Source organism: Primulina huaijiensis, chromosome 12 (genome assembly GCF_012295235.1).
Source record: "Primulina huaijiensis isolate GDHJ02 chromosome 12, ASM1229523v2, whole genome shotgun sequence".
NCBI lineage: Eukaryota > Viridiplantae > Streptophyta > Magnoliopsida > Lamiales > Gesneriaceae > Primulina > Primulina huaijiensis.
In genome coordinates this window covers 1399687-1419429 of record NC_133317.1, presented here as the reverse complement: position 1 = coordinate 1419429, position 19743 = coordinate 1399687, and the positions used below count along the sequence as shown (strand labels likewise).

General features: G+C 34.0%; 4 protein-coding genes, 1 long non-coding RNA gene and 1 pseudogene across 5 annotated transcripts in view; 3 read left to right on the top strand and 3 right to left on the bottom strand.

Moving 5' to 3' along the window:
* Positions 1-293: 293 nt before the first annotated feature.
* LOC140990076 (uncharacterized) lies at positions 294-1946 on the bottom strand (annotated as a pseudogene).
* Positions 1947-2565: 619 nt separating this feature from the next.
* On the top strand, positions 2566-3180 carry LOC140990075 (uncharacterized). The gene has a single exon (XM_073459656.1). The coding sequence runs from the start codon at positions 2566-2568 to the stop codon at positions 3178-3180; it is 615 nt and encodes a 204-aa protein (XP_073315757.1).
* Positions 3181-4431: 1251 nt separating this feature from the next.
* Positions 4432-5431, top strand: LOC140989163 (ethylene-responsive transcription factor 4-like). The gene has a single exon (XM_073458282.1). It carries the CDS (start codon positions 4494-4496, stop codon positions 5166-5168), a length of 675 nt encoding a protein of 224 aa, XP_073314383.1. The 5' UTR covers positions 4432-4493; the 3' UTR covers positions 5169-5431.
* A 3505-nt stretch (positions 5432-8936) lies between these two features.
* Positions 8937-10349, top strand: LOC140990074 (reticulon-like protein B18). Its single transcript, XM_073459655.1, has 7 exons — positions 8937-8952; positions 8997-9150; positions 9233-9307; positions 9403-9544; positions 9626-9695; positions 9788-9853; positions 9936-10349. The coding sequence occupies exons 1-7, from the start codon at positions 8937-8939 to the stop codon at positions 10067-10069; spliced, it is 657 nt and encodes a 218-aa protein (XP_073315756.1). The 3' UTR covers positions 10070-10349.
* Positions 10350-10835: 486 nt separating this feature from the next.
* Positions 10836-16488, bottom strand: LOC140989294 (uncharacterized). Its single transcript, XR_012177471.1, has 3 exons — positions 16280-16488; positions 15573-15631; positions 10836-11333 (listed from the first exon to the last, which is right to left on the bottom strand). It is a non-coding gene; the product is annotated as an uncharacterized lncRNA (long non-coding RNA).
* Positions 16489-18037: 1549 nt separating this feature from the next.
* The window catches only part of LOC140990070 (uncharacterized), an 8302-nt gene continuing 6596 nt past the window's right edge, over positions 18038-19743 (bottom strand). Inside the window, exons 11-13 of the mRNA XM_073459653.1 lie at positions 19402-19533; positions 18816-18904; positions 18038-18408 (exon numbers count right to left, since the gene is read on the bottom strand). Coding sequence (XP_073315754.1) covers positions 18246-18408; positions 18816-18904; positions 19402-19533 — 384 coding nt within the window. The 3' untranslated portion in view covers positions 18038-18245. The remainder of the gene's footprint in view (positions 18409-18815; positions 18905-19401; positions 19534-19743) is intronic.

Genomic DNA, 19743 nt, shown 5'->3' with positions numbered 1-19743 from the left:
AATATTCTTTTTGTTTACTATTTATTTATAAATTTAACAATATAATTATAATTAATGTTAATATTAGTATTATAATTATAATTTTATTTTTATTAATAGTTAATTTTATTTATTTGATTCTTATATATATTAACTCTAATATTTATAATACGAATTAATACAAATGCTTCATTATTAAAATTGACATAATTTTAATATAGATAATTTATTTCCAAATACGAAAATGATTTATTTGATATTATGGATGACTGGTTACGGAGAGACCGTTTTTAGAACTTAATATGAATCCAAATTCAAACATCTGAACAACTATATTCTTCCCAAAAATGATCAATTAAAGCATTTCGTAGTGCATAGTGAGCATCTTTGTCTTTTATCCTTTTATATCGAGCGAGAAATTCTTGAAATCTGATATTCTCATCGACAACCATTTCTACATCCAGAGTTGGTGCTTCTCTCATATCTTCAATGGGTGCGCTAAGGTCACGTTCATCTTCGATAATCATATTGTGCATTATAATACATGCTGTCATTATATCATGTAAATGATGTTTCTTCCAAGCACGTGCTAGAGATGCCACAATCGCAAATCGAGATTGGAGAACACCAAATGCACGCTCCACGTCTTTTCTACAGGACTTTTGTTTCATTGCAAAATATTTCTTTTTGGACCGTGTGGATCGTGGATAGATTGTACAATAGTTGACCATTTAGGATAAATATCATCAGCCAAGTAATATCATGTATCATATTCTTTTCCTCCAATTTTATAATGAGCTCGAGGGCAATACCTTGTGCGATGTTGGAAAATAGATTGGACGATCCCAAAACATTTAAGTCATTATTGGATCCGAGCATACCAAAATATGCATGACATATCTAAAGTTCGTAGTCAGCTACTGCTTCTAAAATTATTGTTGGAGAACCACTACGACCTGCATATTGACCCGCCCAAGCCGTTGGACAATTTTTCCACTTCCAATACATGCAATCAAGACTTCCCAACATTCCAGGGAATCCGCGTTGTTTACCAATATAAAGTAACCTGTCAACATCATTGGCAGTAGGAGATTTCAAGTATCGCTCAGCAAAAACTTCCACCACGGCTCGACAAAAGCGTTGCATGCATTGAATTGCAGTGTACTTTCCAATTTTGATATATTCATCCGTAGCATCCGCGGGTAATGCATAAGCTAAAATTCGCAAAGCAGCAGTAGTTTTTTGAATAGTCGATAGCCCGAGACGCCCCACAGTATCACTTCTTTGTGTGAAGTAAATATCATGATTCTTTACTCTATCAACTATACGAAGAAAAAGATTTCGAGACATTCGAAATCTTCGTCGGAACATTGCTTCGTTGTATATTGGGTTATCGGCAAAGTAATCGTTGTACAGATTACGGTTGGCAATTTTCCGATCACGGTGAATTACTATATGACCTGGTATTGAACCTCCGTGTGTGACTTCTTGCTCTTGGTGGATAATGTAGGTAGCAACCAACTGTTGATCTTGTGCTACAATATTCAATATTGCATTTCGTGTATTATCCAAATTCTCAAAATCATCCATCCAATTAATAAGTGTTTCATCTACATTATCAGAAAATGAAGATGAAATAGAGGATGATGCGTGAAATTGGAAATGAGAATTCATTTTCAAGTTTGTGAGAGCGTAGAATGTGGTGTGAGAATCTAGGATATTTCGTCGCATTATATAATAATTTATCAAAAAATATGACCGTTGGATGAGATTGCCTTATCTACAATCTGTCCGTTGAATTAGATTGTGTTATCTTCAACCTAATCAGTATTCTGCCCGTTGGATGAGATTACATCTAATCTTGCCCGTTGGATGAGATTACAATCTTATCATCATCTTGACCGTTGGATGAGATTGCCTTATCTAGAATCTGGCCGTTGGATTGGATTGTGTTATCTAAAACCTTATCAGTATTATGACCGTTGAATGAGATTACATCTGATCTTGCCCGTTGGATGAGATTACAATCTTATCTTCTTTCTACTATAAGTAAAATATATCCGATCTATGAGATCATCACAGCTTTAATTTTCATTCCAATCAAATCTTTATTCCAAGCAAATTCAATGGCTTCAAATTTTAGAACTGTTTCTTACAATGTCGAAAAAGACAAAGTCTTATGTCATATGTATCTTGATATATCCCAAAATCATATAATAGGTATCAATCAATCCAAAGATCAGTTTTGGACTCGTATCGAAGAAGTTTACAACATCAGCAAACCAAAAAATCTATAAGTACGTAACAAAAGATCATTACAGCGTCGCATGAGAAATATACTCCGTGAAGTTGGAAAACTAAGGGGACGCATTCGTCAAATTGAAACTCTCCGCCCAAGTGGCGCATCAGAAGAGGATATTGTAAGTATTTCTTATTCAACTATTTATTAAATTGCAAGTTTAATTTCTTATAAGACAATAGTTGGATATTTTCGTACAGTTAAATCGAGCAAAATATTTGTTCATGCAAGATGCTGATTTTAGTAAAAGCTTCAAATATGATCATGTGTGCTATATTATGAAAGATATGGAGAAATTCTCGAGTGACATCAATCCAATGAGCGCACCAGCAAGAATGCATGTCACACGTTTGGACTCTTCACAGTCAGATAGCCAGACACCAAATACTCCAATATCAGGTTCTCCTGGATTACCTCAGTTTTCAATTAATTTAAGTAGTGATGAAAATGCAGGCGACACTTCATCCCATCGACCTCTTGGTGTTAAAAAATCTAAACTAAAGAAAAAAAGGGACGAAAATGTGTTGGAATTGATATCTACAATGAAAGAAGGACATCGCGATCTTATAAATGTATTACAAAAAGGATCCACTGAACTTCAACAAAGTTATGAGATGAAACTCCTAGCATTGCAAAATGAGCAGCTCAAATTAGCAAATCAACAAAAAAAATTTGAAACTAGACAACAACAAATAGCACTAACAACCCTTCAAGAGGAGAATAAAGTTTTGTACATGGATTTAAGCACGATAGGTGATCCTGAAATGCGCGAAATTGTTCGGAAGGAACGAGCAAAAATTTTGAAAAAAAGAAATGAAGAACATGGACAACACGAAAATGACACATTTGGGAAATATTTTGGTGATTTTGGAGGATCGGGATCTAATTTAGGAGATTATTGATCATCTACCTTGTTTGTCATTTTTATGTTTTTATTCGCATTTTTATCTTTGTAATTTTCAATTATGTATTATATTCGAATTTGTATTCCAATCATGTATTATCTTTGTATTTGTATTTCAATTGGGTATTGTAATTTTAATTTCAAAATTTTGTTGTTGGTTTTTCTGATATTTTATCAATTATATATTTACGAGAGTTAAAAATGTCAAAAATAAAATACAAAACTAGAAATATTTTTATAAATTTTCAAATATAATTATAATTAAATTTTTTGTGTTTTAATTTTTATTATGAATTATATTTTATATCAACACGATTTAATTTTACTCATCAATTATATAATATTATTATTAAAAATATTTAATACATATTTATATTAATTAAAAAATATTAAAAATTAAAAAAAAAGCCCCAAACCAAGCTCTCCTCTGCGCCAGCGCCAAATTTGGATTGCAAAACCTTGCGCTATCATAGCGTGACAGCGTAGGATTGTAGATGATCTAAGACTATAACTGATTCAATATATACATAATTAAAATTAACATTTCTTCGGTAAATTAAATTTTTTTTAGTACAATGAGTTTTATCTATTGTGTGGTGGCCGGCAAATCAACGTCTTGGGTTGGCGCGGCTGTCTCATATATGATATACCGCGTCTAAGCGACATTGTTCTTATTGTAAGGAAGGAGGCAGGAAGAATCCTCCTCAATCAATATGTGTCGTTTTCATGTTTAATTTGTGTAACTTGTTTTCTCTAACGGTGAACTTGCGTCCGGATTCGAGTTTTTTAATGTTTTTATATTTCAACTTTTTCTAATATCTCTTATTAGGTAGAGATTTTATTTTTCCTACTCAAAGCAATGTTAATGTCAAAATATTTTAAAATATTCAAATTAAATTAAATAAAAATGTTTAAACATTTGGATTTTAATATACAATCTCTACCCTCCTCAACTAAACTGATTGCACTTGACATTTGATCTGAGATGTGTCAATCTATAGTATATCAGATGTAATCATATGATTTTATTTTATACAATTTTTTTTTATTTAAATTCAAAACAACAATTGATATAAATGGTAACGCGTATAAAGTATAGAGAATCGGCAATATTTTTAATTGTATATCCCTGATCTCGGTGCTTGGGCGGCGCCACCTCTTCAGTCAAATCCCTTGTTGACCGTGCCCACCCCCCACATTGAATCTGTCTCTGCCCGCCTGTTTATATAACAACACTTCGTTCTCCTTTTTCTGCGTAGCTCCAATCTCTTCGTACACAGAGTATATTTTACACGCTCCCAGGAAACGTCAATGGCGGCGACGAAGCAGAAGCCTAATGCCGGTAAGGCAGGAGTGAACGGGAACGCCAAGGCCCACGCCATCAAGGAGGTGCACTTCAGAGGCGTTAGGAAGAGGCCGTGGGGCCGTTACGCCGCCGAAATCCGTGACCCGGGCAAGAAGAGCCGAGTCTGGTTGGGCACCTTCGACACCGCCGAAGAGGCGGCGCGTGCGTACGACGCCGCTGCACGCGATTTCCGGGGACCGAAGGCGAAGACTAATTTCCCCATCTCGTCCGAGGTTCGCAGCCCCAGCCACAGCAGCACGGTCGAATCGTCCAGTGGGGACCATAACCAGCGTGCTCCGGTCGAGGTGGATCTCACGCGCCGTCTTGGCGCCACCGCCGACGCTGGCGTAACCTTGGCAGACACGTCTCCGATGAATGGGTATCAGTTTCTCCGGAGTCAGCCCTCGATGGCGTTGCTGCCGAACGGGCAACCGGTTTTGATATATGAGCCTCTGGGCATGCCGGCGGCGTACCGTCTGAACCCGATGACTGTTGGGTTTAGAAATGCCGCCGCTTCCGCCGCTTCCGCTTATAGTGACTCCGATTCTTCATCTGTCGTGGATGAGAACCATTTTGACGGATCTGTCGGAAAGAGGGGTCTGGATCTTGATCTTAACCTACCACCTCCCCTGGATGCTTGATAGACTCCGAATTTCAACACAATTGAGATAACTTTGACAGCTGAATGACAACAAAATCCACCTCTGATTTGTAGATAAATGTTTTCCATGGCCTTTTCTATTTTTTTTGCAGCTTTGAGAAAAATCGCAGTGATTTTCTTCTCTAGATGTTACATTTTCAATGGGCCACTAATTTCATGTTAAGAAAATATAATATTTGTTGGATCCTTTTAGTTTTTTATGTAATATATTTACAGTTTATCCGATCTGAATATTTGGCGATTGTTAATTTGTTATTGTCTTATTTTGGTTCTTTAATTAAAGCTCGACGGCACTGATTCTTCTAATAAACATGATTATTGTTTTTTTTATTTCTGCTAAGCTATCGACCAATACAATTGTGAAGATTTTATTTCTAATATTAACTAACTTGTTTACTTGCCATGACAATATAATATTGGAAAAAACTTGAGACGGTGTTACTGATCATATTTTAAGATCGATCATATTTTGTGAGATGAATATCTTATTTGGAATTTTATTTTTTATGTTAAGAGTATTATTTTTATTGTGAAAATCGATATGGTTAATACGTCTCATAGATAAAGAACCGTGAGACCGTTTCACAAAAAAATATATTATATAATATCTCATTTAATTTCATCTCATTGATTTACGGTTTCGCCGCATATAATGTAATTAGTTCATATTTAAAATAAAAAAATTATATTTTTGATATAACAAAATATTACTTTTTGAAGTAGTAGAATTTTACAAAATTGATCTCTAAAAAGATTAGTTTGTTGCGCAAAATAGTTATTTATGAAAAAGGTCAAAAAAGAGTGATAAATTTTTTCTCAAATGATACTAATACCTTTTATTCAATATATAAATTAAACATATATTTACTACAATATAAATGTTAAATACAGAAGTTTCACAATATAAATATCCATGTAATCATGACAACATCTTAATAATAATTAGGAAAATTATATTTTTGGTCTAGTAAATTTGGTTATGTTAACATAATCATGTATTTTTGATTATCGGTAAATTTATTTTTTATCTTTAATATTGATGTGGGCACTGTATTGGTGTCATGTTAGTGCAAAATCAAAAAAATAGTAAAATTTAAGAAAAAATAAAAATATAGCACACTAAAACTAAAATTTGACAAATAAAAGACCAAAATTATAAATAATCAAATATACTTAATCAACAAACTATTTTTCCTAATAAATAAGTTCACAAATTATAACAAAAAATTAAATAATTTTTCAGAGTAAATTATTCATAAATATTAATTTAACTTCAACAATAATTCCTCATGTATCATACGAAAATTTACATAAGATTACTAGTAAAATTTGGTATCTTGCGAGACGGTCTCACGAATCTTCAACTGTGAGACGGTCTGTCAAATCTACTCATATTCACAATAAAAAGTAGTACTCTTAGCCTAAAAAGTAATACTTTTTCATGGATGACCCAAATAAAATATCTGTCTCACAAAATACAATCCGTGAGACCATCTCACATAAGTTTTTGTCTACTAACTAATAATCATACTCCTAATTAATAGACGGTTTATTCGATTCTATCTTTAGGACAAAGCCTTTAAGTTTCATCCAATTATTGTTGATATATGTATTTTTTCATGTTGTTCGATATATTGTATCGTGTTAAAACCGTAGTGTCTCTCCTTATAATCATTGGATTGACCTTGAGATATTTGGTTAGGGTATCATCGCACTAACCCTTATAGCGTGTTTGACAGCATGCAATTGGATGTAATTTGGTCTGATTTGAAGTTGTAAATATCATTTCGGTGTTTGGTAAAATGAAATTTCAAAATGATATTGACATTAATATGATTTCAAAAAATTCATTTAACTGAATAACATACTTGCATTTGAAGTTGTAAATATCATTTCGGTGTTTGGTAAAATGAAATTTCAAAATGATATTGACATTAATATGATTTCAAAAAAATTCATTTAACTGAATAACATACTTGCAAAATTAGTATCATTTCACTGATTTAATGAGATTTGAGTTTTAAACTATGGATGTCAAAGTGCAACATGACCTGTCAACTCGACACGATTCAACACGAAAAAAATCATGCTCGGGTTGGGGTTTTTCGAGTTTGGGTCGGGTTGGATGGATTCGGGTTAGTGCGAGGTTAGACGGATTTCGGGTTGGATCGCGGGTTGACCCGAAAACTTTTTTATTTTGAAAATATTACGTATATTTTTATATATTGTGTGTTTCAACAAAATTTATTGTATATTTATATGATAAATTTTCATCATTTAATATTTATTTTGTATATTTTTTAATTTTTTTTAACAATTGTTTATTTGATTTAGTAAATATACTTTAGTTTTCTACGATTAAACTTTCAAATTTAAATCAAAAATTTTGTTATCATGTGTTTAAATTAAAATATTATTATTATTTTTAATTTTTTCGAATTTTTTTCATTAATTTTTTTAAAAAAAATAAATAAAATTTGGGTTAGACAGGTTCGTGTCCAGTTGGGCATTTTCGGGTTGCTTTGGGTTCGAGTTGAGAAAAAAAATAAAAAAATTTCGCGGATTGACCCGAAACCCGACCTGAGTTATTTGTTATTCTCCTCGAATATATATATATATAGCCTGTATAGTTGTGGAGCCCACAGCCGTTTGAATTACGTGTCGACTGGGGTACAAGCGTGTCTAAGGTGGCCGGCTCGTGTTACTTTTAGCCCTTTGCTCTATCATCCTATTTATATCTTTTATTTATTTTTCAAAAAATTATTTTTTTTATTCCATCTTTTTGCTGCATTGAATCGTATGGTTGAATTATTCAAATCTTCTTTTCGAGGGCCAAATTATTCGTTTTAATACACGATAAACTTTTACTTCTTGTCCAAGATTAATTGAGAACCAACGAAATAATGTCAAATAGAAAATTCATGATATGAATTCAAATATATATGATTATTAAGAAAATTCATGAATGATTTAAAATGTAAAATATAATTAGATTCACCCTCCAATACTATCTTTTCAATATAATGACAAAATTCATTATGCGGGTTAAGATCATTCGAACACACGTGATTCAATCGGATTAGTACATAATCTCGGAAAGTTTACTGAAACTGCCAATCATTTTAAATATAAATGTGAGATGAAATAATTGAAAATATGAAATTTTCTTTTGAACTATAGATGCAATATTTTAAAGAAAAAATATATATTAATTAGTCATTGTAAATAATAAAGTACTAATATATTTATCTATGGATATGTTAAAGTCAACTAATGGTTATTTGATCATTTAAATTTATAAATGTTGAAAATTAATATTTAAAACATGTGTATTGAATATTTGAATGTTGGAAATAAGAGTTGTAAATATTGAAAATTAGTTTGTGATGATGTAGGTAATGATGAATGAGTGAGTCTTATGTGAGACCGTCTCACGGATATTAATCTGTGAGACGGGTCAACCCTACCCATATTCACAATAAAAAGTAATACTTTTAGCATAAAAAGTAATACTTATTCATGGATGACCCAAATAAAAGATCCGTATCACAAATACGACCCGTGAGACCGTCTCACACAAGTTTTTGTCATGATGAATTTATTTTTGGATTATTTGTAATGAAACTCTATAAGATATAATATCACAATAAAATCTTAACATAATTATGTAGAAATGCAAAACCATAATTAAATATTATACTCAATCAAATCAACAAGGAAAAGATAATATTAGAGAAATCAATTTACTATGGAAACCCTTCAAGGTGGTTATTATTTTGGCTTAATCGTGTGTAAATTGGTGAATCAGGAACAACTGATGGTGATGGGTGCAATCTTGATCGAATCGAGGAGTTTATAAGTGATTTGGTTATGTGGAAAGATGTCTCTAAATCAAGCCTTTGGTTCGGTTTTGGCTTCCTATGTTTCCTGTCTTCTTGTTTTACAAAGGGTGTCAACTTTAGGTATGTTGTGTTCTTGTGTTCCCTGTTTCTGTTTCTAAAAACTTAATCCACAAACATTGCTTAAACGGCCCACTTCTTGTAGCATCTTCTCGTTCTTATCTCAAGTAGGACTTCTATTTTTGGGAGTGTCATTCTTCTCAAATTCAATCCGCAAAAGGTAAGGTTGAAGGAGCAATTTCGGAACCAAAATATGCTTTTGTGGTATCTTTTTCTGTGTCGTTAATTGCTCTGTCTTTGCTGAGGATCTCGAAGGGATGTCAATGATATGAAGCGTAATTTCAAGTTGAAAGAAGAAGATATAGTGAAACTTGGCAGACTAATACTTCCAGCTGCAAATTATTCAATCTCAAAAACAAGAGAAGTGTTCTCAGGAGAACCAGCCATGACCCTCAAAGTTAGTATCTTATGTTTTTAACTCTGTAAAATCAAATATTATGAGAACGAGTTAAATTGCTTTATTTTTCTGCTAATTTAGGTTGTTCCTTTCTTGCTTGTGGGGGCTGAATATGGCCATCTCCTTACCTTATGGAGATTATGTGCACTTAGTAAGCTCATTTAAAATTCGTTAACCCGCAAATCACCTGAATTTCTTGATGGAGGACAAAAACCTCGATTGTGGTTTTTGTGATTCTTTCAGGTTTTTTCATTGGCTTCACATTCCCAAAAATTTATTCCACTTACTCAACTGAATTATCCAAGAAAGGTGGGTGAATTCTCTCTGGTGCATCCTAATTAAGCTTGGGACGTTTTGTACCAGAAAAGTTAGTATTTTTTTGAATGAACAGTTGAATACATGAAATCTTGGGGGCTGGAAACATGGGGAGCTTGCACACACAAAAAGATCGTGGCAGCATCATTTGTGACTGCTTTTTGGAATCTCACAGCCATCAGAACTAGGATTTTTGCTGGTATTCCTTAATAGGATTACTGAGGCATTAGTTGCCGTAGAAATCGATTCCAAGAAATTATTCATTTCTTTTGTTTCTGGTATGTATTTCTCGTGCTCACCACCACACGGTTGTAATTTCTAACACCAAATCATCCATCCAGGCAATAAAATCAATTTCTCGTTCAATTGTATGTCACGGAAGTACTTTCACGCTGTTTTTGCGGAGTCCGGCTCGTGACTCTGCACTCACTAATAGTTTATACTCGTATTGGTTATATCGGTTGGCAGCATCATTCCGTTCATCACTTCATCCTTTGCTGTAGTTTTATCGTCGTTCTCTCTTTAAATATAAAACATGGAATCCGGCTCAACCTCATTCTATTTATGTTATATTTTGTTCAAAGAGAAGTGTTTACTTGATGTGATTACATACGCAGACAAATATCTATTTAAATATTTAAGATTAAGACTAGATGATGGTCGTACTCGATATCAAGATGTCCGATACTACCAAAAACTATTACAAATCAACACAATATACTCTCATCACGAGGAAATCTGATAGAAAACACCACATTAATGTCTAAAATACATAGCCATGTAATAAGTAATTGTGGACTCCAAAGTCCAAAGGTTGGCATGGACAATTGCTACGTCAAGAAGAAAAGGAGGCGTCTAAACAAAATTTTTAACAAAGTTGTTGAAACATGAGCCAAAAATCACGAAGCACACATTACAGCTCTGTGAGAGGAATGCTTGAGAAAACATCCAATTATGCATCATCACTACCTGGCAAAATTAAAAGGATAAATTTTAGTGTTAAGACCATTTAAGATCAAATTTCTTTTACAGGTATCGTTAAACGCTTCATTGCAAATCAAAGCTTTACGGACAAAAGTGCATACAGTACTAACACATAACAAAAACGAGGTTTAACTACAATGTTTTAACAGCACCTAAACTCAACTCGATCATTAGCATAGCATAAACAGTAAGGTTTCCGCTCTGAATTATCATAATTAGCAACTAAGAACGGCTGGAAATACACAATCATGATGTCTCCAGTTCATTTGATACTTTTGACCGAACAATATGCATGCACTGTAAGGCTTATTATGCATTTTGCCTCATATTTTTCATGTGGCCGGATTTCGCAGTAGAGGAATCAGCAACAACTTAAATGGGTCAAATGTGTTCTCCAGGACAAAAATATTTGTTCAGATAAGGCAATTTCAGGAAGAGACCTTGCTCGAGCCTTTGAAGGATGGTACCGATCATAGATCATCATTGCAAGCTGATTAACACACGAAATATCAATAAAATACTTCAAAAATGGTAAATTTTGACAGCAATCACAACATCTCAAACAAAGATTCAAACATCTAACAGCAATTAAATCTCAAAGAAGGACAACTTAATAAAGTAATAATGCACATGGATCTCGTCTTTCATGAGGGAATTTATTATTATTTTTTATCCGAAACTAAGATTCATTAAATAATATAGAAATAAGTTACAAAGCAAGTGGATGAGCCATCCACAAAAAACCACAACTACCTAAGGCCTAAAAACGTTCAACATAAGATATAACACCAATCCCTACATAAATCAGAAATGAAATAATTCCGAAACACTGGTACGTTAATCGTCCATGTCGCCACCCTGAATCTGATCTTCTCCCATACTTCATCGGCTGATTCCTCTTTGTCATTGAATATTCTGTTATTACGCTCCAACCAAATTGACCAAAAGACACAGTGGACTATTATGCACCAGAAGTCTTTAAGACCTTTTCCAGTGAGAGATCCATGCTCCAAAATAAACATGTCTCTTGATGTTTCTGGGAATATCCACTGGAATCCCAAATGTTGCATTACCTTTGTCCAAATACTCGTCGTGAAAGCACAGTGAAGCAAAATATGATCCTGATTCTCCTCGTTATTCTTGCACAAGCAGCACCACTGGGGTTTAAAACATGATCCGGCCTTTTTCTCTGTAAGATGTCACAAGTTTGCAATTTTCCCAAAGTCACTATCCATGAGAATACCTTCACTTTTTCTGGGATAGGCACTTTCCAGATGTTGTGATAGTAAGGAAATATAGGTTTAGCATTACTCAGAAAGAATGATGAGTATAAAGAACTGACAGAGAAAACACCGGACGAGTCCCCTAACCAAACCCTGACATCCCCCGAACCCACACTCAGTGATACTGACTCTAATACCCCTAGAAGAGAAGTGTATTCTCCCAACTCGATATCATTCAACCCTCTTCCGAACTGCACATCCCACGAGATTACTGAAATACCTTGACTAGTCGAGACCGAGAAGAAGTGAGAAATAGGTTTGTTGAAAGATGCTGACAGTAAGTAAATGTGTGGAAAAATAACTTGAAACGACAAAAGACCCGCCCACCTATCCTCCCAAAACCTAGTGAGATTCCCTCTCTTAAACACCGTACCAATCAAGAGTTGACAAGTCGAATGAGAGCGAGAAATAAACTTCCAAGGACGTCTGAAAGTCGAGTTCCTTGCCACCTTAACGTCCCAGCCATTTTCATGAAATCCATAAATGCTACCCACAACTCTTTTCCAAAGAGAGTTCCTTTCTACCGCGCATCTCCACCACCATTTTCCTAACAGTGCCTTATTTCTCAAACGAATACTCCCCAATCCTAAGCATCCCCTATATATCGGTTTACACACATGTTTCCAATTAACAACGTGGTAGTTCGTTTCCCCATCAGCTCCATCCCATAGGAAATTCCTCATCAAAGCTTCCAACTGATTTGCCACTGTGTTTGGGACCCTGTAAATGGACATGAAATAAGTGGGCAGTGCACTGAGAACCGATTTGATTAAAGTCAGTCGACCTCCTCTAGATAGGAAAGCCTTTTTCCAGCTTGCCAATTTAGTTGATATCTTGGAAACCACCGATGCCCAAAACTCCAATTTCGTCGGATTTCCACCCAACGGTACTTCGAGGTATTTGATTGACCACTGTTCTTTCTTACATGCAATTGCAGTCGCTAAACCGTCAACCTCATCATCCAAACGATTCAGCCCCAACACAAAACTTTTTTCGAAATTGACTTTCAGTCCGGATTTAGAGCAGAAAAGTTTTAGCAGTTCGACTACCACCATTATATGTCTTTCAGATTGGACTAGGAACAGGGTATCGTCTACGAACTGAATTTGTGAAATTTCCAATTTATCTCTCCCAACCACAAGTCCTCTCACATCATTTGCTGCCCTTGCCATATCAACCAATCTCCCCAGCCCATCAATCACTAGATTAAACAGAAAAGGTGATAACATATCACCTTGTCTAAGACCCCTTTCTCCCTTAATCTTCCTCCTCGGCCTTCCATTGATGAAAATTGAGTACGAAACGTTATTAACACAGCCCTTTATCCACTTCCTCCACTTGACCCCAAAGTCTTTTTTCCGAAGTACGAAGTCTAGGAATCTCCAATCCACATTATCGTACGCCTTTTCCAAATCTATTTTCAATACCCAACCTTTTTTCTTTTTCCTTCTATACTCCTCCACAACCTCGTTGGCGATTAGGCAGCAATCATTAATCTGTCTACCTTGAATGAATGCACATTGGTTATCCGCAATTGTTTTGCTCATCACCTTTTTCAATCTATTCGTCAAGACTTTAGCCAAAATTTTGTACAAGCTCGTAATTAGGCTGATTGGTCTAAAGTCTTTAACCTTCGACGCTTCTTGTTTTTTTGGGATAAGACAAATGTACGTCTCATTCGTAATTCCATTAACAATACCATCTTCGAAAAATTAAGCAAATACTTTCAAAAGATCATACTTTATTGTATCCCAATTACTTTGATAAAAGGCTAAAGTAAAGCCATCAGGCCCCGGGGCTTTGGAACCATCGCAATCCATTACCGCGCCTTTGATCTCCTCCTCCAAGAAGGGCAATTCCAATTGATCTGCCTCTGACGCAATTAAAGGCATCCACTCGAGCCCATCTATACCCGAACCGTCCCCTTCAGGTTGTCTGTACAAATTTTCGTAATAACGGATGATTGCATTTTGTATCTATACGTCATCAGAAAGAAGAGACCCATCTTCCAGTTCAATCTTGTCTATCATAGTCATGTTTCTTCTGTTTTTCAAAATCGAATGGAAAAATTTAGAATTCTGGTCCCCATCTCTCAGCCATTTAACTTTGGCTTTCTGTCTCTCCATTTGTTGCTTTCGAATGCTCATAGTTTCGAGTTCGCATCTTGCTTCCCGTCGCTGCTCATTGAAGTATTCTGTCCAATTTCCTTCGGACTCTCTCTCATCTAGCCGCTTGACTTTGTTTCGCAGCTCTGAAATTTTTACATTTGTATCACCAAAGACCTCCAAGTTCCAAGTTGATACTTCTTTTTTAATGTTTTGTAGTTTCTTCATGAACTTGTATCCTTCCCATCCCTGAAAATTTCCACTTTGCCACCGCGTAGCAACAGACTCTTTAAACTTCTTGTGCGTCAACCAAACATTTTCGAATCTGAACGGAGATGGTCCCCATTTCAGCTTCGTGGTGTCCAAGACGATCGGGTAGTGAGAAATTTTATCATGGACAACGAGAAATATATTAGTTTTCTAGCCATGGACATAATATATTGTCCCTTCTTGGAGCCGATTAAACTTCTTCACTTTCCACAATTGGTATTTGAAAGAAGATTGTAGTTTAAATATTTCCTTGCCTCCAAAGTTCATCACACATCATCATTGCAAGCTGATTGAATAAAGATAAAATGCAAGTTTTCAACCTTGATTGACTTCCTCAAAAGTTTTATCTGATGGCAATGATCCTATATAAACATGTAGTCTTAATACGTTGAAGGTATATACACAAGTCACAAACACAAGCACTTCCAGCTCATAAGCAAACAACCATCTAACCCTAATTTCTTGAAAATTTCGCAGTTGTTTAGAAGAGTGCAGAGACACGATTAGAAGAATTTGATACTTGAACATCAGCAAACCAAACAGATTATTACAATTGTAAAGAAAATTCAACAACAGATCCATTCCACCTCCTGGCACACAGAATTAAGAACAAAAGTTTTATTCATATCTGAGTCAAGGAAAAACAAGTGTTTTTTTAATTTAAAACATTGTCTAAAAAATTTCTGAAAGAATAAAAACAAAAGCAATGATCTTTACTTCTCCGTCTTCATCTAGCCTTGTCAAGGCCTACACATCAGGAAGACGAAGAAGGCATTTTTTTTATTCAAATGAAGTAATTGGCATTGGTATACAGTTAAGTTAATGGCCTTACACAAGTCACAATATAAGAAAAATAAAGAATAAGAAGCTGGATGTCATATATAATCATCATTTTTTGGAGCTCGCTCTCATCACCAGTGAAGAAAAAATTATGAAGAGGACGGAGGAGCAGGAGAATATACATAAGGGAATGCAGCCAACAACTTAACTAGCTTAAAACCTACAAATATGCAAGGGCTTTATCATGTTTTGGGCGGTAGATAGACACGACTGAAAAATAAACTAACTTACCGGATATAGAAAGAAGCACAAGGGCAGCAAAAGATGGCTCTACAGATCTTGCTAGATACCTAAATAAGGAACGAGAAGATGCTGGTCAGGCAACCTATTGGAATTCATGATACTAAAGGAGCTGCATGCGCATAGAGCAGCAGAAACCAAAATAAAGTAATATTTTGAAGAAACCAACCCACTAAAATGGATGAATGAACTGAAAAATAAATCAAACAAGAGTTTAAGGTATAGTTAAATGGTAAGTTGTAAACACCCAAAAAAATGGCTTCGAAGTTAAAAGTACGGTACAAGAAAAGCTGTCCCGGCACTAGGACATAATATTATTCCATGCTTCTTCTGTTCAGAGTGAAAAAGCAAAACGAAGGACCAGGTACATGATAACTGATGACAAACTGACACCAACTTTATTTCATCCCACATCCTAAGTTCCCACCGCTACCTTTTCATTGCCCATATTAAATATGATACAAAATTAGATAGAAATGATCACTCTATTGTATCTTATTGCTTCACAAATAATAGAAAAAAGACAGAAAATTGCATTCACCAACTTGAGCATTTGTAAATTCATACATGTCTACAAAATGAAACTGCGATTATTCATCACAAACACCACCAAATTTACGTCATGGACCAATAACAGCATCAACAAAGCAAGAAAGATTTAACAAGTTAACAAAACGATTAAATTTAATGAGGAGTACCTTCTGGAAGCCAACTGCATCCAAAGCGAGAGGCGGTAAGCATCGAGGTCATCAGAGCCGAGGCCGTGGCAGTGTGGTACGGTTGCATTGACTCCAAGCACGCACTCATTTCAGCAGGGGACCTTTCGGAATTAATCATCAGGGGACCTTTACGTCATTGGACCTTTACTCCAAGCACGCACTCATTTCAGCGGGGGCCCTTTACGTCGTTGTTTCGTTATATTATTTATTTATATTTTTATTTACGTTTTTATTCTATCTAATATTATGTTTGATATATCGGGTTATTTATCAATTTATCAATTATTTATCTTAAATCAATCAAATCATTAATCATTTATCTCACATCAATCAAATCATTGAATTGAAATTACAATATTACCCTTAATAAATAATATTATAATTATTTTATTAATATTTTCAAAAAAACAAAACAATAATATCACATTATCTCTAATTTAATCAAATTAATCAATCAAATCAAACATTATATTAACTATCATTTTTATGTATTTTATTATTAAAAAATATGACTCATTTTCATACTATTTGTTTTATATCACGAATGAAATGATAAGTATATTATGCTTCATCTATTTTTAAAAGAGGGCCAAAAATAAAAAAAAAACCTGAGGCTAATGTTATTTAAAAATTTAAAAATTCTGAAATTGTTGAAATATAGTGTTATTACATTATTTTACAGCTTAGATGTTTTGAAGTCAATTTGGTAATTTTGAGAGATAAACTTGGTCAAATCTCATTTTTTTAAAAAATAATATCCAAATTTATTTGAGTGTATTAATACACATGAGAGAAGTATTTCTTTAAAATAAAATAAAAAAAAGAACTAGTGTTTCTTTGCACTCAATATGTGCACGTGTATTAAAAAATTTAGTGTTAAATATATTTTTTTTTCCAGAATTCGAGAGATTATATTAGAATTTAAAACTTTAAAAACGTTTTTTTATAAATAATTTTGATTTTATGAGTGATATTATTATTTAATTAAAAATTTCAAAACATAGATAAAGATAAAAATATTTATTAGGATATGGTAGATGGATATGATGAATTTACAAAAATGGATTTAATTACATTGTCATTAAACAAAAAAAAGAATGTTTTGTGATTTAATTACCCCAAGAATTTCAAACTTAATAGAATAATATAAAAAATATATAAATTTTAACCAAAGTTATTTTGTTAATTATATTTATTTTTCAACATTCATTTTTCTCTTTTTGAATAACATAAACACGAAAAACTTAGCCTCGTGAATTTTGAGGTTGAGTTAACAAGTATATTTGGAATATTTAAAAAAACATTAAAAAAAATTATAAAATATAGTCATAAATTAATTTTGTAAAAACAAATCTCATACTCAACTCAACATATACAAAATATTATTTTTTAAAAGAAATATTGATTTTTATATGATTTAAATCAATATGTTTCACGTATATAAATCCTTAATACTATTTAGAGACAATATATCAAGACAATGATACATATAATTTATATATTGTTTAAAAAATATTTACAATTAATTTAAAGATTCACGAATTTAATGCTCGTCAATTGGTTCACGGTCTCTTGGCCCAATGGCCAGTGCCCACATTTGTCTCAAGTCAAGTTCGAGACACCGTAAAACCCTCCTGAAACACACACACACGCATATAGATATATATACATATATAAAAGTGACCGGCCGTGCTATCTTACACAAATTATGGTCTCATGTTATCTTTGAGACTTAGATATGCAATGAACATCACTTCAGTAATAAACATTACCGTAATAAAATGTTGGGCCTCGGTATTTGCAGCAAAATTGTAATCCTTGAATCACGTGTCTTTAGATAGGTGTGGACATATTTTTCTCATCTTTGTGTCGATAGATATCAATGGCAGCAGTAAAATAATGAACAAGGATCAAGAACATCAGATCAAACATAACTGAACAAAATTTATTCAACTTCTTGAATGATTCTTCTTTTGCGCACCGACACTTCGGCCACACTTCCTGGGGCACTATGAGCTCTCCTATTCTCGGTCTTCTTTCTTTCAGAATCAGTCTTGACACGCCTCAGAGAAGCTGCTATATAGATTGCTTTTGGCAAATGTCTGTGCCTGTAAATTCACATTACAGATGGAACCGATGGTCAGGAAAACATTTCACCACATCAAAAGCATGTAGCGTGTTACTTTGTGTAGGGAGTCAACTCATTTGAAGGTGGTTAATTCCAAATATTAATAGAAACCTGATTATGAAGTAGGGTAATAGATAATTCCTCAAAATGGGAAAGAAAAATGTTCTTAAATGCAGTACAACTTGACTGAATGACAGACATCATTCTAGATCTTCTAATCCCAACACTTGCTGCATGTTTGTTGTACAGTCAAAGTTTAGAACCAGAAGATTGAACGCTGAGATGGGGGCAAATATAGCAATCATCCTCTAATATAAAATAAGAGAATTTTCATCCAGACGTACACAAAAACACAGCCTTCCAGATAATCCAAACAAATCCATTTACCTGACAATCCGCTTAACCTCAGGAAGATGTTTGTATCGATTCTTGACAGCTTCCAAATATTCATGCTTTTTACGCTCTCTTGGTAAAAGCTGCGAAAATAGCAATGTCCAAGTCATCAGCAAGGACAATCAACCGAATATTTGGTAAGAAGTATTGACTTAAAACCACAAAACTGTCACACACGACCCAAGTACCCAACTATAAAACAGTGAAAGAACTAGTTTGCTCTCTTGATATTTGACATTTGAATTCCATGTACCCTTTCAAGAACAAACATAACTCGTTCATATAGAATCACGAAGGACATAAGATTTACAGTACAAAACTTTAAAGCCGATAATGGCAACCAGGCAACCACAGACCCTCCCCTTCTGCCAAAACACGAGAAGGAAAGGTAAAAAAAATTAGTCTTTCACGCCCAGAAGCTCTTATCCTGCAATCACTTGACCACAGATATTTAGATTAAAAAAATATAAAAATCAAAGTAAAAGAGGGCAAGATTCATACAACTCCAAATTGCTCAGATGCAGACAGATATTTAGATAAAAAATATAAAAATCAAAGCAAAAGAGGGTAAGATTCATACAACTCCCAATTGCTCAGATGCTTTAGCTTTCCACAGACGGAGGTTTGTATCATCACTTCCAGATATCACATAACTTGCATCACAACTGAACTTGACACAGAAGACCCTGCAAAGGTTCAACCAATTACGTAAAAAAATTCATAAAAATGTATTCTTGTGAGTTGTCACCGACATTTTTGTGTATCAAGTCACCAACATTGCTAGTTTGCTACATTTAATGTTATAGGGCTTAAACCATAATGAAACTTCAATGGCGTTAAGTTACAATAATATACATACAATTTTTTGTATAACAAGTCACCGACATTGCTACATTTAATGTTATAGGGTTTAGGTTAAAAT